Source organism: Theropithecus gelada, chromosome 4 (assembly GCF_003255815.1).
Source record: "Theropithecus gelada isolate Dixy chromosome 4, Tgel_1.0, whole genome shotgun sequence".
Classification (NCBI taxonomy): domain Eukaryota; kingdom Metazoa; phylum Chordata; class Mammalia; order Primates; family Cercopithecidae; genus Theropithecus; species Theropithecus gelada.
Genome location: NC_037671.1, coordinates 114,769,669 through 114,794,864, shown reverse-complemented (window position 1 = coordinate 114,794,864; position 25,196 = coordinate 114,769,669). Strand labels below are relative to the sequence as shown.

At 41.5% G+C, this 25,196-nt stretch overlaps 1 protein-coding gene across 2 annotated transcripts in view; it reads right to left on the bottom strand.

The window, feature by feature from the left end:
• Window positions 1-25,196, bottom strand: part of RMND1 (required for meiotic nuclear division 1 homolog) — a 50,442-nt gene that overhangs the window by 5,789 nt on the left and 19,457 nt on the right. For both annotated transcript variants that reach the window (XM_025383046.1, XM_025383047.1), the window contains 6 exons: window positions 21,680-21,719; window positions 18,788-18,888; window positions 14,856-14,962; window positions 13,862-13,926; window positions 12,554-12,630; window positions 8,267-8,387 (listed from right to left, as the gene is read on the bottom strand). In XM_025383046.1, the coding sequence (XP_025238831.1) occupies window positions 8,267-8,387; window positions 12,554-12,630; window positions 13,862-13,926; window positions 14,856-14,962; window positions 18,788-18,888; window positions 21,680-21,719 (511 nt within the window). The remainder of the gene's footprint in view (window positions 1-8,266; window positions 8,388-12,553; window positions 12,631-13,861; window positions 13,927-14,855; window positions 14,963-18,787; window positions 18,889-21,679; window positions 21,720-25,196) is intronic.

The following is a 25,196-nucleotide window of genomic DNA, read 5'->3' as shown; positions in this document are numbered from 1 at the left end:
ATGGGAATGAAATAAACAATTAGCTTGCTCAGATTACTCCAATGATTAATTAACATTATTCTGGAATAGTTGAATCACTCAATTCAAACCTGAGTAATTCAAGTTTTGGGTGCTACTATAAACAGTATTTTTAAAATTTCATTTTCCAATTGTGTATTGGTAGTATAACGAAAGATAACCGTTTTTATACATTGATCTTGAAACCTTGATAAACTCACTTATTCTGGTAGCTTCTTTGTAGATTCTTTCAGGTCTTCTACATACAAGATCATGCTGCCTGTAAATAAATTCAGCTCTAGTTCTTCCTGTAGGAGACTTTATCTTACTTTATTATTTTTTTTGGAGAAATGTCTTACTGGACAATGTATTACCCAGGCTGGAATACAGTCATGCAATCTCAGCTCATTGGAACCTTCGTCTCCCATGTTCAAGTGATTCTTGTGCCTCAGCCCCTCATGTACCTGGGATTATAGGCATGCACCACCATGTCTGGCTAATTTTTGTATTTTTAGTAGAGACTGGGTTTTACCATGTTGGTCAGGCTGGCCTTGAACTTCTGTCCTCAAGCCATCCTCCCACCTTGGCCTCCTAAAGTGCTGGGATTACAGGCGTGAGCCACCACGCCCGGCCCTATAGGAGATTTTAAATCTTGGGGATACAGATGGAGCCACCCGTGAAGGACTGGTGGTGTGTCTGGGTGACACTGCTTATGGCTTTCTCCACAGGTGTAGGGTGCCAGGGATGGGTGGCTTTCAGTTCTTCCAGCTGCTCATGTGCACAGAGGCATAGATGTGAACCCCTTCATGGAGGGACTCAATCTCAAATTGGCCCCGACACCAGAATGAAGAGTACATTTAGTAGAGGCCGAAGGGGCTTGGGCAGCCTGCTTGTTCTCACAGGTGTCCTTTCTGTACCTGCAGTTGATCTCAGCCATGAAACAGCTGAGCACTTAGTTGTCAAGGTATTCTTCACTCAGGTGGGTATCCTCAGTTGTAGACTTGACTTCAGCAATTCCATCTTGAATACTGAGGATGGACAGATAACAAATGCCACCCAGGTCAAAGATCAGATCATCAATTTTGGCATTAACGTTCTCGTCCAAACCGAGAGCAGTGGCATTTGGCTTGCTACAGTTCAGAACACAATGAGATCAGCAATGGTTCCACCATCTTTGATGGCCTGAAGCTGGCAACCATTAAAGTAATTATTAGTATGAGGATCATGTGGGGCAGTGGTCATAAAGTATGTTTCTAGAATTTTCTCCATCTTTTTCAAAACCACTGTGGTAGGCAGATTTCTAAGATGTCACCCAAAGACTCCCCGCCTCTTGGTGTTCACCTTTGTGTAATCCCCTACCCTCGAGAGTAGGCTCAGCCTAATAACTTGCCTTTTTTTTTTTTTGAAATGAAGTTTTGCTGTTTCACCCAGGCTGGAGTGAAGTGACACGATCTTGGCTCACTGCAACCTCTGCCCCCTTGGGTTCAAGTGATTTTCCTGCCTCAGCCTCCCAAGTGGCTGGGATTACAGGCGTCCGCCACTATGCCCAGCTAATTTTTGTATTTTTAGTAGAGACAGGGTTTCACCATGTTAGCCAGGCTGGCCTTGAACTCCTGACCTCAGGTGATCCACCCAAAGTGCTGAGATACAGGCGTGAGCCACCACGCCTGGCCATAACTTGCTTTAAAGAAAAAAAAAAATTTTTTAAGAGATGGGGTATCACTATGTTGACCAGGCTGGCCTTGAACTCCTGACCTCAGGTGATCCACCCACCTAGGCCTCCCAAAGTGCTGAGATTACAGGCGTGAGCCACCACGCCTGGCCATAACTTGCTTTAAAGAAAAAAAATTTTTTTAAAGAGATGGAGTATCACTATGTTGACCAGGCTGGTCTTGAACTCCTGGCCTCAAGTGATCCTCCCATCTCAGCCTCCCAAAGGGCTAGGATTACAAGCAAGAGCTACTGCACCCGGCCCTAACTTGTTTTTAACAAAGAGAGCACAGCAAAAGTGATGGGATGTGACTTCTGTGATGAGGTTGCAAAAGAGTGTGACTTCTGTTTTACTAGCATTCTCTTCCTGACAGTCACTCTTCCTCTCTGTATTAGTCCAGTCTCTCATTGCTATAAAAAAATACCTGGGACTGGCAAATTTATAAAGAAAAGAGGCCTAATTGGCTCATGGCTCTGCACGGTTCTACAGGAAGCATGATGCTGGCATGTGCTTGGTTTCTGGGGAAGCCTCCAGAAACTTACAATCATGGTGAGAGGTGAAGGGAGAGCAGGTACTTTACATGGCATAAGCGAGAGCAAGAGAGCGAGGGGAGATGCAGGTGCTACACACTTTTAAACAACCTCGCCAGAACTCACTATCACGAGAACAGCACCACTGTTTAGCACATGGTGCTAAACCACTCATGAGAAATCTACCCTGATGATCCAATCACCCCCTACCAGGACCTGCCTCCAACACGGGGCATTACAATTTGACACAAGATTTGAGCAGGGATACAGATCTAAGCCATATCGCTCCCCTACTTGTTCATTCCAGTGAAGCATGCTGCCACATTGTGAGATGCTCTATGGAGAAGCCTCTGGACAACAGCTTATGAGGAATTGAGGCCTCAATCTAATAGCCTGAGAAGAACCAAATCCAGCCAATAACCACGAGTGAACTAGGAAGTGAATCTCTGAGATGACTGCAGCCTTGTGAGAAACACAGCATCAGAGGACCCAGCTAAGCTGCACCGATTCCTGACCCACAAAAACTGAGATAGTAAGTGGTGTTTCATTTTTTTTTTTTTTTGAGACGGAGTCTCACTCTGTCACCAGGATGGAGTGCAGTAGTGCAGTCTCAGCTCGCTGCAACCTCTGCCTCCTGGGCTCAAGTGATTCTCGTGCCTCAGCCTCCAGAATCAGCTACTTGGGACTACGGGCGCATGCCACCATGCCTGACTAATTTATGGGGTTTCACCACGTTGGCCAGACTGGTCTTGAACTCCTGGCGTCAAATGATCTGCCTGCATCGGTCTACCAAAGTACTGGGGTAACAGGCGTGAGCCACTGTGCCCAGCCAGTAAGTGGGTGTTTCAGTCCACCAAGTTTTGGGGTAATTTGTTACACAGGAATAGCTAACACAACCACAGGAAATACCTCATCTGTATAAAGCTTTCAGTATTCCTCCCTTGCCTCCTCTGGATCTTCAGCCTGTGTGCACAGTCGACAACCAAGAAAGTCCAGTGCTTTTCATGTTTGACCAGATAATTGATTGTCAAATCGGTGTCTAGTTAGACCTTTGGTATCTAAAACTGTATTGATGGAGTCCACTGAATTTGATTCCTAAACCATCACTAAACAATCTTTCTGTGTCAGCTAAGAGCAACATAGCTTGGTTTTCTTGCCCTGACAGTGGTGATGATCTCTACTGTCCTGTGCTGGAAGACACCTACAGAGGAATAGGTGGTACCAAGATGAGTGACAACTGCAGATACCTTTGATGTGGTTTTGCAAGGGGCAGTGTCTAGCTTAGAGGAAAAAAGTGTAGACACTAAAGTGGAACATAGCATTCAATAAGTCATGGTAGGGTTTTGAAATTATAAATCATGTATTTTTTATTTTTATTTTTTGAGACAGGGTCTTGCTCTGTCACCTACACTGGGATGTAGTGGCATGATCATGGCTCACTGCAGCCTCAAACTCCTGCGCTAAAGCAATACTCCTGCCTCAGCCTCCCAGGGTAGCCGGGACTACAGGCACATGCCATTATACCTGGCTAATTTTTTAAAAAACCGTTTAGTAGAAATGAGGTCTCACTGTGTTTCCCAGGCTAATCCTTTATTTTTGATGTGATACAAAGTGAATATGGGGATTGGTAGGAAATATGATTGAAAAAGGGATACAATAGGAAGGACCTTGTATATGAAGCCAGAACACTTGAGGCAATGAGGGAAACTGGAGGTATTAAAATTAGTTGGAGGGAATAAGAAAAGACAATCAGTAGACGCTAACATCAAGAGGTATCTCCCTGGTGGAGTCAATAATTCTGAGGCTGCGAGTGCCTTTGCCTTCTACAGCCCAGCTCAGGGAAGATGAGTTTACTCCCAGGACTACAGACCCACCCAGCCCACATCCTAGGCTAACCTCCCCCAACTACAACCAGAGGGATTTCTGAAGTGCTAGGCTGAGCCTCTCCGCTCTCTAGCATAAGAGTCATTAAGAGTTTCCATGAACCTCAAGATAAAAGACCCAAATCCTGGCCTGGGGTGGCTAGATGCATGAGATCTGAGTCCTGCCCTTGTCTCAGGCCTTCCTCACCACATTCCCACAAGACCCCTGTGTTTGCTACACGCTCCGCTCCCAAGACGCCCACACTGCTGCAGGACCCGTGTCCTTCCCTCCAACAACACGCTCTTTTCCATCACCTCCCCCATCATAGGAGCTGTAACTTAAGTCTTTCCTGTTCCAGAAGGAGGGGATGGGAATAGAGCAAGTTAAAATGCCACAAAGCTTGATTTTTTCTCAAGATTCATCTAATTTTTTTGGTAAATATTTCTCATATTGTTGCAAGCCTTTGGTTAATTTCCAGAGTTCTGAAAAAGTTAATGTTGACAATTTTCACCCACATTCTCATTGCTTTTATGAAGGAACAAATTTTCAGAGGTCCTTACTTGGTCAGTGCAGAATTGCTCTTGCTAGTGAATTGATTTTTGACAAAGACAACTCAGCAGATAAAGGATAGTCTTTTCAGCAGATGGGCTGAACAATTGGATATCCACACGTGATAAATAAGTAAGTGAATACACAGAAAAAGATTTGATCCATGTATTGCACCATACAAAAAAATTAAGCCAAATTCATTACAGTTCTAAATGTAAAGCCTAAAGTTATACAACTTCTAGAAGAAAACATTGCAGAAAATCTACATGACCTTGGGTAGGCAAATATTTCTTAGTCACAACGCTAAACACATGATCCTTAAAAGAACAAATTGATAAATTGGCTTTAATCAAAATTAAGTTTCTACTGTCCTAAATCACTATTAAGAGAATGAGAAGTAAGCCACAGACTGGGAGAAAATAGTTACAAATCATATCTCTGATGGACTTGTATCCATAATATATAAGTAACTCTCAATACAAACTCTCAAGCAAAAAACACAATTGAAAAACAGGCACAAAATGTGACCAGACATTTATGAAAGAAGATATACGGATGGCAATTGAGAATATGAAAAAGGCAGTCAACACCTTTAGTCATTAGAGAAATGCCAGTTAAAGCCACAGTGAGTTACCACTCACTGCGAGAGAATGACTGCAATGGAAATGACTGCCATACAAGCGTGGGGGGCATGTGGAGCCACAGGGCTTTCACAGGTTGCTGGTAGGAAGGTAAAAGTGTGCAACTATTTTGGAAAACAGTTTGGAAGGTTTTTTTAAAGTTGAATATATACGTATCATATGTCCAAACCACTCCACTTCTAGATATTTAACCAGAAGGAATGAAAGCACAAGTCCACACAAAGACTTGTACTTGAATATTCACTGCAGCTTTATTTGCATTAGTCAAAAACTGGAAACAACCAAGATATTCATTAATGAGTAAATGGATAAACACATTTTGGTATATTTGTATCAATGGAAAATACTACTTAGCAATAAAAAAAGATATTGATAAATGTAGCCACGTGGACGATCTTAAAATAAATATGCTAAGCCAAAAAAAAAAAAAAAAGAGGTATCTGAGGTTAGGTATTATCAGATGATGTTAGAGCAACCATCATAAAAATGATTCAATAAGCAATTCTGAACACATTTGAAACAAATGAAAAAGCAGGAAGTCTCTGCAAAGAAACAGAAGATACAAAGACAAAAACATGGAAATTTTAGAACTGAAAAATACAATAAATGAAATAAAAAACTCAATGATGGGCAGCAGAATGAATGTAACAGAGGAAGGAATCAATGAACTAGAAGATGAAACAAAGGAAATTACCCAGTCTTAACAGAGACAAAATATACTGGAAAAGAAGTGAACAGAGCCTCAAAGACTTTGTGAAATGATAAAAGATAAAATGCACATGTCATAGAATTATGAAAGATTTCCTATCAGAAACCATGGAGGTCAGAAGAAAGTGGCATGGCATTTTTCATGTGCTGAAAGAAAGAAAACTGTCCACCCAGAATCCTGTTTCTAGGAAATATCCTTCAGGAATGAAGAGAAAATTAATACACTCTCAGATGAAGACAAACTAAGAGAATCTGTCTCACTAGACTTACCTTAAAAGGATGGCTAAATAAAGTTCTTAGAGAAAACAAAACAAAACAAAACAAAAAACAGTAAGAGAAATCTTAGAATATCAGAAGGAAAAAAGAACAGAAAGGATAAAAACATGGGTACATACAATAGACTTTACTTTTCTTAGTTTTCTAAATTATGTTTGATGGTTGAAGCAAAAATTATAACATTATCTGATGAAGTTTCCTATGTCTGCAGAAGAATAGTTAAGAAAATTATAAATAGGGAAGGGTAAAGGAATATAGAAGAAATAAGGATTCTTTTTTTTCTCTGCATCTAATCACCCATCAGGGAAATAGATTCTATACTTCATTTAATCTGCAAGATGTTGAAATCAGTAGATTGTAATAAGTTATATACATATGATGTAATAACCAGAGCAACTACTAAATATCTATGCAAAGAGATATACTAAAAAATAACATCAAAATGAAATACCAGAAAATGTTTCAGTAACCACAGGAAGACAGGAACTTTGATACAAGCAACAATTTGGAAGGATCCAAGTTGAGGGCATTATGCTCCATGAAAAAAGCCAGTTAAAAAGTCACATGCTGTATGACTCTATATAACATCCTCAAAATGACAAAATTATGGAGATGGAGATTACTCACTGCCAGGGGTTAGGGACAGTCTGGGTAAGGGGAGGGTAGTGTGACTATACAGGGTAGCATGAGGAAGAACTGTGTGGTGATAAAATAGCTTTGTGTCTTTTTGTTTTGCTTTTTTGAGATGGAGTCTCGCTGCAACACCCAGGCTGGAGCACAATGGCACGATCTCAGCTCACTGCAACCTCCACTTCCTGGGTTCAAGCAATTCTGCTGCCTCAGCCTCCCGAGTAGCTGGGACTACAGGCATGCACCACCACACCTGGCTAATTTCTGTATTTTTAGTAGAGACAGGGTTTTACCATATTGGCCAGGCTGGTCTTGAACTCTTGGCCTCAAGTGATCTGCCCACCTCTGGCCTCCCAAAGTGCTGGGGTTACAGGCGTGAGCCACTGCACTGGGCACAGTTGTGTCTTGATCGTGTGGTTGCATGGATCTACAGATGTGGCGAAATGTCACAGAACTATGTGTACACATTATACTAATGTCAATTTTCTGTTTTCTATGCTCTTTCCACATGTGGTCTACCTCCATCACTACAGCTTTTTTTTTTTTTTTTTTTTTTTTTGATGCAGTCTCACTCTGTCACCCAGGCTGGAGTGCAGTGGCTCAATCTCAGCTCACTGCAACCTCCGCCTCCTGGGTTCAAGTGATTCTCTGGCCTCAGCTTCTTGAGTAGCTGGGACTACAGGTGCGTGCCACCATGCCTGGCTAATTTTTGTATTTTGAGTAGAGACAGGGTTGCGCCATGTTGGCCAGGCTGGTCTCAAACTCCCGACCTCAGGTGATCCACCCACCTTGGCCTCCCAAAGTGCTGGGATTTCTTGATACACGTCTCTCTTCTCGACTTTGCTTCTGCCCTTCTAAATGCCTACCTGATGGAGCTAATTGGATATCTTGTTGCTACTCTAATCTCAGCATCTCCTCTCTGACCTCTCATTGTTTTTCCACCTTTCTACTTGTCACCTCCAGGCAAACATCAGTCATCCTTTATTCTTCCTTCTCCATGGTCTGCCATTACCTATCACTTGTCTTGTATGATTCTTCCTTAAATTTATTTCTATTCTCACTGTCACCATGACAGATCAGGGGCAGTCAGGAACTCTTGCTTGATACTTGACAAGAACTTCCTGATGGACCATTAGGCTTCCAAACTCTCATCTTATTCACTAACCTTATCTAGTCTGTAGAGCTAATATCAGAAGATTCTTTGACACAAAAAATTGAAAAGTGACTGTATAGAGGACAAGAAGGGGAAATATAAAGAGATTTGAATGGAAGTCAAACGATATTTCTCTGCAAGCAGTTAAACATTCAATTTACAGGCAACAACGTGTCTTTTTCTCTCATTAAAAGTGCAAAATACATACCTTAACTCTTCGGGCAATGCTAAGGAATTGACATGTTTTATCATAAAGTCCTTCCAGGTTTTCTCTGTCCCAGTAGAAATCAGGAGTAATCAAGAAGTCTGAACTCAAGTTTATACGGTGCCTTTAAAAAAGGGAAAATTATAACTTTTTATTTATCTTGAATTAAAAATCATTGTTTCTATTATATTTAATATTTACATGGTGCTTTATGAAAACTTTTTTTTTTTTTCTTTTTAAGAGAGAGGGTCTCGCTATGTTACCCAGGATGGAGTGCAGTGGTGATCACAACTCACTGCAACCTGAACTCCTGAGCTCAAGCTGTCTCCTGCCTACCATGTAGCTGGAACTACAGGCATGTGGCATTGCATCTGGCTGAAAACACGTGTTAACACTGACCTTTGCAAAATACTTCCAACAAATGTGTAAATAACATTTACAAACGGGTTTCGAAATTCTGAACCAAATTAATTCAATCTTTAATACCAACGTTATTTATGAAGTAGACAGAAAAAAACTCATTTTGTTTTCAATTTTTATTTTTATTTTATTTATTTTATTTTATTTTATTTTTTTGAGACGGAGTCTCGCTCTGTCGCCCAGGCTGGAGTGCAGTGGCCGGATCTCAGCTCACTGCAAGCTCCGCCTCCCGGGTTTCCGCCATTCTCCTGCCTCAGCCTCCCGAGTAGCTGGGACTACAGGCGCCCGCCACCTCACCCGGCTAGTTTTTTTGTATTTTTTAGTAGAGACGGGGTTTCACCGTATTAGCCAGGATAGTCTCAATCTCCTGACCTCGTGATCCGCCCGTCTCGGCCTCCCAAAGTGCTGGGATTACAGGCTTGAGCCACCGTGCCCGGCCTATTTTTATTTTTTTTGAGACAGAGTCGCTCTTGTCACCCAGGCTGGAGTACAATGGCATGATCTCAGCTCACTGCAACCTCCGCCTCCCAGGTTCAAGCGATTCTCCTGCCTTAGCCTCCCAGTTAGCTGGGATCACAGGTGCCCACGCCCAGCTAATTTTTGTATTTTTAGTAGAGACAGGGTTTTACCAAGTTGGCCAGGCTGGTCTCGAACTCCTGACCTCACGTGATCTGCCCACCTCAGCCTCCCAAAGTGCTGGGATGACAGGCGTGAGCCACCATGCCCAGCCTAAGCTTTTTTTCTTAAAAATTTTATGGCCACGCATGACGGCTCATGCCTGTCATCCCCGCACTTTGGGAGGCCAAGGCAGGCAGATTGCTCGAGTCTGCGAGTTCGAGACCAACCTGGACAGCACGGCGAAACCCTATCTCTACAAAAAAATACAAAAACTAGCCAGGTGTGGTGGTGCATGCATGTAGTCCCAGCAACTTGGGAGGCTGAGGTGGAAGGATCACTTGAACCTGGGAGGCAGAGGCTGCAGTGAGCCAAGATTGTGACACTGTACTCCAGCCTGGGCAACAGAGTGAGACCCCATCTGAAAAAAAAAAAATTTAATATGTACACACTTTTTTGTTTTTTATTAAAAAAATTTTTTTAGAGATAATGTCTTCACATGTCACCCAATTTGGAGTGCAGTGACACAATCATAGCTAACTGCAGCCTCAAACTCCTGGGCTCAAGTGATCTTCCTCCCTCAGCCTCCTGAGCAGATCAAGAAGATATAAACAGGTAAAAATTGATAAATCTTACTCTTATTCTTATCTGTATCTTTCCCTATCAGTAGTCCCTTCTAGTTTCCTCTGTATCCTTCCAGTGTTTATGCAAACACTAGACAAGCAAGCATACACATACACACTCTCCCTCTTAATTTCTACATTTTAATATAAGAAGTCTGTGCTTACTTTTTTTTTTTGAGACAGAGTTTCGTTCTTGTTGCCCAGGCTGGAGTGCAATGGCACGATCTCAGCTCACCGCAACCTCCACCTCCCGGGTTCAAGCAATTCTCCTGCCTCAGCCTCCCGAGTAGCTGGGATTACAGGCATGCGCCACCACGTCCAGCTAATTTTGTACTTTTAGTAGAGACAGGGTTTCTCCATGTTGGTCAGGCTGGTCTCGAATTCCTGACCTCAGGTGATCCACTGGCCTCGGCCTCCCAAAGTGTTAGGATTACAGGTGTGAGCCACCATGCCCGGCCTTTTTCTTTTTTGAGACAGAATCTTGCTCTGTTGCCCAGGCTGGAGTGCAGTGGTGTGATCCTGGCTCACTGCAACCTTTGCCTCCTGGGTTCAAGCAATTCTCGTGCCTCAGCCTCCCAAGAAACTGGGATTATAGGCGCACACTACCATTCCTAGCTAATTTTTGTATTTTTGGTAGAGATGGGGTTTCATCATGTTAGCCAGGCTGGTGTCAAGCTCCCGGCCTCAAGCAATCCACCTGTCTCAGCCTCCCAAAGTGCTGGGATTACAGGTGTGAGCCACTGCGTCTGGTCTTACACTTAGATATTTAACGAAATAAAAATCTAAGTTATAAAAGTACACATAAGCTGATGTGGTGGCTCATACCTGTAATCCCAGCACTTTGGGAGGCCAAGGGAGGAGGATGGCTTGAGCAAGGGTTTGAGACACTGTCTCTACAAATAATTTTAAAAATTAGCTGGATGTGGTAGATCACTCCTGTGGTCCCAGCTACTCACAAGGGTGAGGCAGGAGGAATCCCTGAGCCCAGGAAATCAAGGCTTCAGTGACCTATGATCATGCCACTGCACTCTAGTCTGGGTGACAGGACGAGACCCTGACTGGAAAAAAAAAAAAGTAATACATACATACTATGTTCATGATAAAAAAAAAAAAAAAAGGAAACTATCCTAGAGAAGGATTCAGAAAAATAGTGGTAGGCCCTTTTATGCTACCACATGACTCAAAGCCTTTATTCTCCCCAAGGACAGGCCTGTAGAGACACTTTGCTGGGTCCTTCCAGATCTTTCTGTATTCATACATGCATGTGTGTGCAAGCAAATACATGTATATGTGTATGCATATAAAGATAAATATGAATATTTTTATTTGCTTACACAAATGGGATCATACCCTATATAAATTTAGATTTAGTTTTTTATTCAAATATTTGCCACGTTTATTTTCACAGATGTATCACATTCCTTGTATTAACAAATAAGCATTTTTATTGTATAAGTAAGAAAACAGGCTAATAAAAGTAAGCCTTTATAGAAACTATTCACAAACCTACGTATATTTAGTCCTAACTATTCAGTTTGGATATTATAATCCACTAATACCAAATTCTACTTGCATGACCAAGAGAACAGGAGAGAGGAATCTCTGTACCCTACTTCTCAGAGAATCTGAGGCCTCAGATCTGCTACACGATGCTCCTGATGGATGGGTTTTTAATTTTTGCTGGTACCCTGAACTAGAAATCCTGAGCTATGAGAGATACATAGACAATGAAACACTACCACTTCTCTCCAGGCAGAGCGTCTAAGGAGAATGTGGAAAAACAAGTCTTAGGTGAGCATTTGCAATGAGCTCTGGTAACTCATTCCACATGCTAGAAGGGATAAACTGGACAATGCTGCCTGTGAGAAAAACACCAACATCTGGGATGTTTCATTCCATAAATCCTAGGACAACTACAAGAATAAAATAAGCTGAAAACCTTTCCAGACACTTATTTAAATGATTCATCAGTTTTTAGACATAGTTATTCCCATTTTAACATCTCGAGGCATCTTAAAATTAATGGTGTCTGACAGGTGGCAGTTGAGACTTACTTGTCTTTGCTTTAAATAATTTATTTTCTTATGCTCTCCTTTTCATATATGCCTAAGAGGGAATGTGATATAATTTATATCCAGCTAAGACTAAAAGCTATTTCAGTAAGTGTAAAATTTTAATCCTCTGATAAAAAAAGTATTGTCATAGTTTAACTGGCAGCAGTTTTTCTCTCCAGTGGCATCTTGGTGTCTCAGATTCAAAGAAACTTTTCTGTAGCAATTAGGTCTAGTTAGCATTAGGATGCAGTGATACAGTTTTACAGAGAATTCCCATTAACCAAATTCAGGAATATGTCTCTCTACCTTCAAAGAACATCTACTGTGTTCCTTAATGTGGGTTTAATGTAGATGAATCGTGATCTCTTTTGCACATGCATAATTTCTTTCAGTACAGTCTTAACACAGCCCAACTACTTCTAATGGGTGAGAGTTCTCCCTGCTTATAACCAATGAAATGAAAACAGCTACAATTCCCATAAAGGAGTAAATGTTTGCTCTTTACCACAGAACTATGGGAATGTTTTCTTGAGATTGTTAAATATATGAAATATTTTATTTAGAGAGAAAACTTTTACCTTAGGGCAAAGAGTTCCCCGATTTTCTGCATGACTTCTTCATGAGATAGTTTCACTTTCTTCCCAGCTTTTAAAGCCTAGTTGAGAGGGAATCAAAAAACCAAAAAACCATGTATCTCTCTTTCTAATAAGCATTTGGTCAACAGGGCAAAATCTGAAGTGGCACGATATGGATCCTATGTAAATATTTTTTAGTATGGCTGTCTCCCAGATTAATGTCTTAACTCACCTTGAAATTTCAAAACTTTATTAGGTAGAAATTGTATATTCCCTTTTTTCATTTCCCTTCTCATCAGCAATTCATATGATATATACATTCCTAATCTCTTAGTGGAAAAGCAGGGCCTCCTTTCCAAAGTATAATTAGATTACTCTTTCACAACAAAGACAGTTAATTACAATAAAATGATTTTTAATGTATACTGAAATGTTAATATAACTTTATATGTATTTTTCGTGCCACTATTTTTCTCATAATTTATCAAACACTTTCTTAAATCAGGAAAAGTGGTCATAATTTCCTTTCTTAGGGAACATTTCACTTTTTTCTTTAATTCAGTTACATTAAAAGTACTGCAACTGATGGGCATGGTGGCTCATGGCCTGTAGTGCCAGCACTTTGGGAGGCCAAGGCTGGAGGATTGCTTGAGCCCAGGAGTTCGAGACCAGCCTGGGCAACATGGCCAGACCCCATTTCAATTATATTAATATTTTTAAAAAAAATACTGCACCAACTGCACCAACAGAGGAAAACAATTTGAAGTTTTAAAAAGTATAAAATAATCAATATGAAGTTTCTTATTTTGCCATTTTACATGCAACTGGGAGTTCTAGTTTGCTTAAGTTTAGTGTAGCTTTCTTATTGTTTATAATAATTTTGTTGTACTCCTAAACAATCGGCCCTCTATAAGTTCTGCAACTGCAGATTCAACCAACTGCAAATTGACAATATTTAGAGAAAAAAGAATGGCTGCATCTGTACTGAACATGTACAAACTGTTTTTTCTTGTCATTATTTTCCAAACAATACAGTAAAACAACTATTTACATAGTATTTACATTATATTAGGTATTATAAGTAATCTAGAGATAGTTGAAAGTATACGGGAGGATACGCATAGGTTATAGGCAAATATTTACCATTTTATATCAGGGACTTGGGCATTGGTAGATTCTGGTATCCAGTGGGGTCTTAGAACAAATCTCCCACGGATACTGAGGGACAACTATGTATTGTTACATTGGGAAATTCATATTTTTTCCATATAAAAATCAATCCTTGAATAAGCATAAAATTGATATAATTACCTCAGGAATTGACTGAATAGATTCAATAAATTTATCCAGTGATGCTTCCCAAATTGCCAGTTTTACTGGGAAAAAAATTAATAATGGAACATTTCTTTATCATCATATTCACATTTATATAAAATACGTAATTGCATAGTATCTTCACTACTATTTCAATAATAGGTTAAGAAAAAGTACTTGGAAAAAAAAAAAACCTTGAAAATATAACTTGAGAACAGTTAATTATCATAAAGGACAGAATTAAAGTAGACAGAGGAAACTGAATCGCTTTCCATGAACTGTTGGTAGACCAAAACTACGTTTAGTAGAATTCTTGATTTTCTAATATTACATCTTGGAAACTGAGGAGGGTAGGGTACAGCTTGATACCATGGGTAGCTCTGCAGGAGGGACTAAGACTTTCCTGGCCTCTCCTTTGCTCCTCAGGACGAGGACTAAACCTCAGAAATCTCCGAAGCCCCTCAGGGTGGGATGGACAGGATGCTGCAGCAGCCATCTAAGGTAGACTGCTGGCGAAAGAAATTCTTAAAGAACTTCTATAGTTTTATTCGGGACATGGATCTTTCAGAACAAACTTACAGCCACTGTGACTCTGGGTCCCACTGCTATGAAACACTAGAGTATGTTTTTCTATACCGGGACCTGTGCCCAGTCACACGAGGCTGGGCATCTCTGTCTGGATTAAAGACTATCTAAGAATAACAGTTTCATAGAGAGAAGAGAAAAAAACAAAGGCTAATATAATCATCTAAAAACTACTTTTGGAAAGGTTAAGCTTTATTAATACAATTAATAAGGAACGAGTAACTTCAGCACAGTACTACCTTTTATACCAGATATTTTTTCTGACGGAGGCAAAAAAAGGAAAAGGAATGCTAAGCCTTTGTTGAGTATTCTGAAAATATACTTCAAAAATCGTTACTACATATTTAAACTTCCCTCAATGAAATGACAGCTGTAGTGCCCTATCCTATAAGCAGTAGGAACTTACCAGAAAGGCAGAGAGCATTGGAGAAAGCAAACTTCTCTAGAATGGCATCATCTAAATCCAGCTCTGAATTTAACTTGATTTCCCCCCTGTGAAGTTTTGACTGTCCCCTGTGAAAAGCAAAAAGATAATACCTTCTAAACTTAAAAAGCACTTTAACTTTTCCTTTGAAAAAGACATCATATCGTCTTTCTGGAGGTCATTTTGACAATTTATATCAGGAGTGTTACAAATGTTCTCATACCCTTTGGTCCAAGTAATTCCCTCTCTAGGAGTTTATCCTAAGGAAATAATCTAAGACGCAAAGAAAAATTTGTGCACAAGAAAACTTTTTTTTTTTTTGAGACAGAGTCTCACTGTGCCGCCCAGGCTAGAGTGCAGTGGTGCGATCTCAGCTCACTGCAACCTGTCTCCTGGGTTCAAGTGATTCTCCTGCCTCAGCCTCCCCCGTAGCTGGGATTACAGGCGTGCGTCACCAAGCCCAGCTAATTTTTTTTGTATTTTTAATAGAGATGGAATTTCACCATGCTGGCCAGGCTGGTCTTGAATTCCTGACCTCAAATGATCCACCCACCTCGGCCTCCCAAAGTGGTGTGATTACAGGTGTGCGCCATCTTGCCCAGCTGAAAACTTTAAAAAATGGTGTTTAAAAGTAAAAAATTAGGAAAGAAACCAAATGTTCAGTAGGGGTTGGCTCAGTAATAGTCACTCCACACAAGAAAAACTTAAAAGTGTGCTGTGGAAGGATAGTTAATAAAAAGGAGAACGTTCACAGTAAATTTCTATGTGAAAAAATGCTCCATATAAAACTATATATGGAGTGTAATCTAAACTCACACTGACATGGTGGGGTTGGGGAGGGAGACAAATAAGTTGTGAAAATGAATATGTGACTGTGGAGAACCCTGGACAGGGGATGGGGGAAGAGGGGAACATGTGAATATAAACATCACAAGTAAATGGAAAAAGTACAGGGTAAACCTTCACAAAAGATGTCAGACAAGAAGAGACGGCCAAAGGGAGGGGGACAAGGGGCCTGATGGAGGGCTGAGAGGCGGTATCTGCTATGACAGCCTCAGATGGAGGAAGGAAAGCAAAGACAGCAGTCACGAGAGGTTTTTTGTTTGTTTGTTTTTTTCCTTGAGACGGAGTCTTGCTCTGTCACCCAGACTGGAGTGTAGCGGTATGATCTTAGCTCACTGCAACCTCTGCCTCCTGGATTCAAGCGACATTCCTGCCTCAGCCTCCTAAGTAGCTGGGATTACAGGCATGCACCACCACACCCCGCTAATTTTTATATTTGTAGTAGAGACAGGGTATCACCATGTTGGCCAGGCTGGTCTCGAACTCCTGACCTCAAGTGATCTGCCCACCCTGGCCTCCCAAAGTGTTGGGATTACAGGCATGAGCCACTGTGCTCGGCCACAAGAGGCTTTATGAGTGAGCTCGACCCATGCCACAGAGCTGAGCAGATCCCTGGAATCGTGGCAGAACTCAAATAATAACCACGTAGGTGGCAGCCAGGACAGTGTTTCTGACGAAACAAAATAGCTGACTGGGATCCTAAGCACTGAGGATTTTTACTCCTCACAGACTGTGTGGATAAGCGTACACACACACAAGGGTCTAGTAAGCAGTAGTTTGATATGGTAGTATTAGGTTGGTGGAAAAGTCATCACGGTTTTTGCCGTTGTAATGTAAACCTAATAGAACACAGAAAGGGGATTCACAGGAGCCATATCCGCAGGCCAAGGGCTGAATAACCACTAAAGATAACAAAACTATGGGCTGCTCATTTGCTGTCTCTCTCAGGTTTACATTCTTACCTCTGACTGCAGCCGCCACTGGGCTCAGGCTGACTCACAGTCAGGTCAGGTGCCCTTTGGCAAGACAGGATTCAATAATTCTCATCTGAAAGCCAGTTAGCTGCAATTATAGGGTTTTTCTCAGGATTAAATGAAATAATGCACGGAAGGCACTTAGAAAACTGTGGCTGGGTGCGGTGGCTCACACCTCTAATCCCAGCCCTTTGGGAGGCTGAGGTGGGTGGATCATGAGGTCAGGAGTTCAAGACCAGCCTGGCCAAGATGGTGAAACCCCATCTCCACTAAAAATACAAAAATTAGCCAGGCATGGTGGCAGGCGCCTGTAATCCCAGCTACTCGGGAGGCTGAGGCAGAGAATTGCTTGAACCCAGAGGCGGAGGTTGCAGTGAGCCGAGATCATGCCACTGCATTCCAGCCTAGGCGACAGAGAGAGGCTCTGTCTCAAAAAAAAAAAAAAAAACCAACAACAAAAAACCGTGACTGGCCCTATTGGTGCTAAGTGCTGATTACTCAGCTCTTATCCCCATCTGGTCTTTCTATAGCTAGTCTCTGTCTCTCTTCCAAATCTTCCCAAAGCTCTGCTTTTAATGCTTTTTTTTTTTTTTTGAGACAGAGTCTCACTCTGTTGCACAGGCTGGAGTGCAGTGGTGCAATCTCGGCTCATGACAACCTCCACCTCCCAGGTTCAAGCAATTCTCCGCCTCCGCCTCCCAAGTAGCTGGGATCAGACGCCTGCCACGACACCTGGGTAATTTTTGTATTTTTAGTAGAGATGGGGTTTCACCATGTTGGCCAGGCTGTCTTGAACTCCTGACTCAGGTGATCTTCCCACCCTGGCCTCCCAAAGTGCTGAGATTACAGGTGTGAGTCACCTACCTGGCCAACACTACCTTTCTTAAGAACCTGCAAAGACTCATATTCCACCGGGCAGGTAACTCCATGAGGAAAAAGACACTACCATCTTGTTCATACTGCCTCTGTCTTAGCCCTAACATCTCTTCATTTTTTTCCTCTGGCTGAGTCAGGAAAATCAGCTAGAACATTGCCTACCCATACATCTTAGTGAAAATGGTACATCAGGTCCCACTTCTTCCAGTACCCACACCTCTACAAGTGGGTCTCTCAGATTGCCCCTCACTATACTTCCTTTTTATACCACCCTCACCCCAAAATCAATAGGAAAAAACTGGATTAAGGAAAAATTTACTGGAATAATTTGATAGGTTCATTTGATAAAAGGATACTACTTTATTGGATTATGCTGCCTAGAAACTTAAAATTTCCATTTTGGGGCTATACTATTGACTTGTTTTAACTTGTGGATAGCCTGAGAAGTTCAAAAAATTATGTTTATCTTCTAATATTTATTATATGGTTTAGACTTTGTACCAGTAACCTTTTTCTTTTTTTTTTTGAGATGGAGTTTCACTCTCGTCACCCTGGCTGGAGTGCAATGGCGCGATCTCGGCTCACTGCAACCTCCGCCTCCCAGGTTCAAGCAATTCTCCTGTCTCAACCTCCCGAGTAGCTGGGATTACAAGCTCCCACCACCATAACTAGCTAATTTTTGTATTTTTTAGCAGAGACTGGGTTTTCCATGTTGACCAGGCTGGTCCTGAACTCCTGACCTCAGGTAATCCACCTGTCTCAGCCTCCCAAAGTGCTGGGATTACAGGTGTGAGCCACTGTGGCCGGCCACTTTTTTCTTAAAATGAAGTTTCCAGGTAAGGTCCAGTGGCTCACACCTGTAATCCCAGCACTTTGAGAAGCTGAGGCGGGCGGATCACAAGGTCAAGAGATTGACACCATCCTGGCCAACATGGTGAAACCCCGCCTCTACTAAAAATACAAAAAACTAGCTGCGCGTGGTGGTGCACGCCTGTAGTCCCACCTACTTGGGAGGCTGAGGCAGAAGAATTGCTTGAACCCGGGAGGCAGAGGTTGCAGTCAGCTGAGATCGCACCACTGCACTCCAGCCTGGGTGACAGAGCAAAACTTCGTCTCAAAAAAAAAAAAAAGTTTCCATATGCATAATAATTTGTCTCCTCTATTGCTTTACCTAATTTATTCCAAGTGCCCCTTTCATAAATTTGATGAAAAGCTGCTTACTCTATTTTTACGTAGTTAAGTTCTTCATTTTCCCAGTGTACCAGTGCGATTTCATAGGGCTGAATTTCATGTTTTTCTAGAACTTTCATCACATGCTTCACCTAGAAGAAAAGGAAGATTAACTTGAAATCATAACTGACTCCCTCAGTTCAATTATGTTATGATTTTAATGCTTATAACAGTCTTCATTACACTTACAGGCATTATTTCTGTTGCATGTTTTTAAGGAAAAGGCAAATCAAATCCATTGTGATATTAAAGTAATCAGGATGACATGTTCATTTGTTTTTACATTTGGAAAACACAGATGAGAATGGAAAAGAAAATCAAGGTTATCATTATCCCACAACCCAAAGAAAATCACTAGTAATATTATAATTTGTATTCTTTAAATATCTTTAATAATCCCAGCACTTTGGGAAGCAGAGGCATGTGGATCCTTGAGCTAAAAGTTCAAGACCAGCCTGGGCAACATGGCAAAACCCTGTCTCTACAAAAAAATACAAAAATTATCTGGGTGTGGTGGCACCAGAACCATCCTAACTATACTGCACACAGAAAGAAGTACTGTAGACTTTGCATGTTGTGCAAGTACTGTTTTGCATGTTGTGCAAAGAAAAAAAATGAAAAGTAAAGCCCAATATACTGATACAAAATTAAGCCACACAGGTGTGGGAAGTGATCATCTCTTTCTCTCTGCCCTACTGAAATCCTAATCCCCAGAGGCAACCATGATTAAACTTGGTGCATATCCTTCCAGACTTTTTATGTGTATATATGTACCTATTTATGCTGCTTTTTATGTAAAATAGGATCATATTATGCACATGAACATTTTCAACACTATTTTCCTTAACAAGGGAACTGCAATTTATTTAACCAACCTAGGTGTGTCCTCCATGGGGAATTTTTCCTACTCTCTACTATTACAATGTTGCAATGTGCCATACTTGTGCATAGGTCTTCATGGCCTTGTGGGAATATTTCTTTAGGAATTGCTACATAAAAAGATATGTGCACTTACACAATATGTATATATGTAAGAGACAGGGTCTCACTCTGTCACCTAGGCTAGAGTGCAGTGATGCTACTGATGCAATCATAGCTCACTGCAGTCTCAAACTCCTGGGTTCAAGTGATCCTCCTGCCTCAATCTTCCAAGTAGCTGGGACTACAGGCACACACTACCACACCTGGCTAATTTCTAAAAACTTTTTTTTTTTTTGAGTCTTGCTCAATCGCCCAGGCTGAAGTGCAGTGGTGCAATCTCGGCTCACTGCAAGCTCTGCCTCCTGGGTTCACACCATTCTCCTGCCTCAGCCTCCTGAGCAACTGGGACCACATGCGCCCGCCACTAGGTGTGGCTAAGTTTTTTTGTATTTTTAGTAGAGATGGGGTTTCACCATGTTAGCCAGGATGGTCTTGATCTCCTGACCTTGTGATCCACCAGCCTCGGTCCCCCAAAGTGCTGAGATTACAGGCGTGAGCCACTGCACCCAGCTCTAAAAACTTTCTGTAGAGATGGGATCTCACTATGTTGTTCAGACTGGTCTGGAACTCCTGAGCTTAAGTGATCCTCCCACCCCAGACTCCCAAAGTGGTAAAATTATAGGTGTGAGCTACCACACCTGGCCCACACTTATGATATTGCTAGCCTGCTCTCCAAAGTAGTTTTTTCAAATGTAGAATCTAAACATTTATGAAACTACTCTTAAGAAAATGAGGTTTATCAGCCTTTTACATCTTTGCAACTTCAAACAGCCAACTTGTATTTTCTTATTATTGGTCATTTATATTTTCTGTGTGTGTTTCCTTTAGTAAAATTGGGATTATATAAAGCATGTGTTTTAACCAGTTCTGAGATTATATTGGTTATATTTCGTAACCTTTTTTTTTTTTTTTTTTGAGACAGAGTATCCCTCTGTCTCCCAGGCTGGAGTGCAATGGCCTGATCTTGGCTCACTGCAACCTCTGCCTCTGAGTGATTCTTGTGCCTCAGTTACCCGAGTAGCTGGGGATACAGGTGCATACCACCACGCCCAGCTAATTTTTGTATTTTTAGTAGACATGGGGTTCACCATGTTGGCCAGGCTGGTCTCGAACGCCTGGCCTCAAGATATCTGCCGGCCTTGGCCTCCCAAAGTGCTGGGATTACACGTGTGAGCCACCGTGCCTGGCCGTATAATCTGCTCTTTTAATGTAACTGTATTATATATATGGTAATCTCCCAGAAATAGATTTTTTTTTACATGATTTCTAAGGGAATCTGTAGTATAACTGTAGTATATGGATGTATTTAACAAACTATTATTGTGTATTTTGGTAATTTCTAGTTTTTGCCATTATAAATATTGCTCTGATGAACACTTTTGTACAAAAATCATCATGAATAGTTATGATTATTTCCTTTGGATAAATTTCTAGGTGTAAAATTGCTGGGTTAAATATAAAGGCTTTAATGGAGATTACCAATTTGCCTCTAAAATGGTTGTGTTAAACAAATCTTGATTTGGATATTGAAAAAGTTATTTCCCATTAGTAAGTTCTAGACAACTTGACCTAAAAGAACCCTCAATGCAACCAGCTTCCAATTAACTGTGTATATATTTTGTATAGTACAACATGCAAAGTGTACAGTACTTCTTTCTGTGTGCAGTATAGTTAGGATGGTTCTGATTGTCCACAAACTAGTGTGTGTCTAGAGAAAGGAAAACACAGGAACTCTTAACCCAAAATACAATATATTTTGGAAGCTGAAACTGATAAGTATCATATAATACAGAGCAAATAAGTTGTGCATTATCTATTAATTTCTAATGTTTCAGTTTGTGCTAATTAGTTCATTCTCACAAAACTACATTTTTACACTTTCACATTTTTATTTACACTTACAGTTTTGTCTTTCACATTCCAAAACACAGCAGCTCCTTCCCTGATTTAAAAAAATAAAAGAACCAACTAAGATACAGGTAGAATACATTCTTTAGGGTCATATATAAAACCATGTAACTTCTAGAATATATACAGGATGCGATTTTTCAAAGTATGATGTACTTACTAATTTGCTATTATGGTCCTTAGGTAAGCTTGCTACAATAAGAGCGAAAATAAAATTCTTGATAAAACCTGGCCTCCCCAAAATTTATGATTTCTCACATGGTTTGCCAAACAAATAGCCATTATTGTAATACTATATAACTTCACATATGTAGACTCTTTCATACCTGGTTCAATTCTGATCCACAGAAATCAGAATAAGGAAATTTTTTGAGACCTTGTTTTAGCTCTCATTAGGCAGATTCTACTATGGCAAGAAATAAAGGACTATGCCTGTAATAGTTGTGGAATAAAGAGATGGTGGTTAATTTAAGCGCCAGATGGTTAAAGGCCTCTATGGAATAATGCTCCCCGTGCTCACAGTGCTTTGAACAGAACTACAATGACACCATAGGAGGCCCTCTGAATCTGATTATGGCTTTAACATTATTTAGGGTCTAAAACTACAAATGCACTTGTTTTGATTTCTGAAGTTTGACGTGTTGAAGCTGTTTCAGGTAGTAAATAAAAACAGGAGTTATGGCTCAGGGTCACTGCACTGGAGGAAGGAAAGGAGGAAATAAAAGAAAGGTAAAAATATTAACGGCCCCACATTATTCTTTAAACATTTCTTAAGTATTTAGTATATGTGTGGGTCTGTGCTTAGTTTTTTTTTTTTTTTTTTTTTTTTTTTTGAGACGGAGTCTCGCTCTGTCGCCCAGACTGGAGTGCAGTGGCCTGATCTCGGCTCACTGCAAACTCCGCCTCCTGGGTTTTACGCCATTCTCCTGCCTCAGCCTCCCGAGTAGCTATGACTACAGGTGCCCACCACCTCGCCTGGCTAGTTTTTTTGTATTTTTTAGTAGAGACAGGGTTTCACCGTGTTAGCCAGGATGGTCTCGATCTCCTGACCTCGTGATCCGCCCGTCTCGGCCTCCCAAAGTGCTGGGATTACAGGCTTGAGCCACCGCGCCCGGCCGTCCGTGCTTAGTATTTGTGACAGAAAGGTAAGTATGATTTCATTCCTATCCTCAACCTAGAAAAGACTGGGGCTGACACTTAGGCCACCAATTACAACAGCGTGTGATCAGTGCTACACAATACGCAGAGTATACCATGGGATGTACACCAGACAGACCCCTTTGCTAAAGGACTAGCAGAGGTAGCCAAATGAGAAAACAAGAGGAGACAACACAGCAGAGGGGACACACAGGCTCAGAGAGGAGGCGGGAGGGAGCAGAGCAGCATCTCAGAATAAACAGCCAGCAGCTGCATGGCTCCAGATGTGGTCAAGTAGTGGGCAACCAGGTTGAAGAGGCAAGCAGCGGCCAATACAGAAGGGAACTTTATGTAGTGATCGAGAACTTGTTCATAGTCCATGGAAATTTAGGCAGGAGAGTATAATGGTCAGAAATGGCCACTGAAGAATGACCCTGCTTACAACAGACAGACAGACTGGTGGTGGGTGAGCAGGCAGGCAGCGAGACAATAAGTCAGCTGTTACAATAGGCAGGGAAAAGGCCCTTTCTGAATACGGATTTGAGAGGTATTTCAAGCCACAGCCAAAGTATCAGTTCAGAGAATTCTTCCCAGGCAGAAGAGAGGTCTGGTGAATTGCGTATTCCTCCATCTAGAGGAATGCACTGCACTGTGCCATATGGTATTCAGAGGCCACATGTGGCTACTGAGCGCTTGAAACATGCCTGGTGCAAACTGAGATGTGCTGTAAGTGTAAGTGTAAAGTACACTGCAAAATTGAAAGATTTAGTATAAAGAGTGAAAAAATATTATTAATTACATGTTGAAATGATAATATTTTAGATACGCTGGGTTGAATAAAATACGTTGTTAAAATTAATTTCAAGAAACATATTATTTGTGTTGTTCAAAATTAATTTTTTTGTTGTTGTTGTTGTTGAGACAGAGTCTCGCTCTGTCGCCCAGGCTGGAGTGCAGTGGCCGAATCTCAGCTCACTGCAAGCTCCGCCTCCCGGGTTTCCGCCATTCTCCTGCCTCAGCCTCCCGAGTAGCTGGGATTACAGGTACCCTCCACCATGCCCAGCTAATTTTTTGTATTTTTAGTAAAGACAGGGTTTCACCATGTTGGCCAGGCTGGTCTTGAACTCCTGCCTCTGTGATCTGCCCGCCTCAGCCTCCCAAAGTGCTGGGATTATAGGTGTGAGCCACCGCGCCCGGCCGAGGCTGCATTATATTTCTACTGGACAGTGCTGATCTAGAGTCCCTCAGAAATCTAAATTCCTCACTCGGAACAACAGGGATGCTATTATTCTACTTGAATTAAATGCTGGAATCTTGATTATCTCTAAAGATGGGGTCAACAGGAAGGTAGGCATTGAAAGGAAAAAAGAACTTCCACTTATAATCAACTATAAGGATTATGACCACAAAAACTTTACGCAACTTTGGATTCCTACAGATGTTCCATGTGTTTCTGTTCTGTCACGTATTAGTCTCATGACTATGGGTAATTCACTTAATCCCTATGACCCTCAGTTTCCTCAGGTGCAAAATAGGAGTAACAGACCTTCATCCAGTGTGGTGAGGATAAGTGAGATTATTTCACACGGTTCTATCATTATTATCATTCCCAGGCAGCTATTGTGGAATATTTACTATTGAGTCAGCCTTTAGATAAAAGGAGTAAGTGTGTAGGTGAGTCTCCTAGTCTAAAACCTCTGGAGAGGTAAGCTAAAACTTTAAAGAGCTACCAAAGGGGAAGGGAGAAAAGAAAGAAAATGCAAGAAGAGACAGCAGGGAGGTAGCGGGAGTTTCCCTGGGGCAGGAGTCTGACAAGGGGCACTAAAGATGAATAGGAATTTGGCTGCTTTCCAGAAATTTAGTCCATGAAAATCCGTATGTACAAAGAAAGACACCCCGGGGAAGATCATTCACTTGTTTGAAAAATTCTTTACTTTATAAGAGGGTTTACCAGAGAATTCCTAAAAGTGACAAACTCTCCTAGATTAAATAAGAATTAAGTGATAAATTTAAATCACAAATACAATTTGAACACATTTACTGTTAAGAAAGGTATGCCTGCACCTTTAAAGACCACAATTACTGGCCGGGCGCGGTGGCTCAAGCCTGTAATCCCAGCACTTTGGGAGGCCGAGGCGGGTGGATCACGAGGTCAGGAGATAGAGACTATCCTGGCTAACATGGTGAAACCCCGTCTCCACTAAAAATACAAAAAACTAGCCGGGCGTGGTGGCGGGCGTCTGTAGTCCCAGCTACTTGGGAGGCTGAGGCGGGAGAATGGCGTGAACCCGGGAGGCGGAGCTTGCAGTGAGCCGAGATCAGGCCACTGCACTCCAGCCTGGGAGACACAGCGAGACTCCGTCTCAAAAAAAAA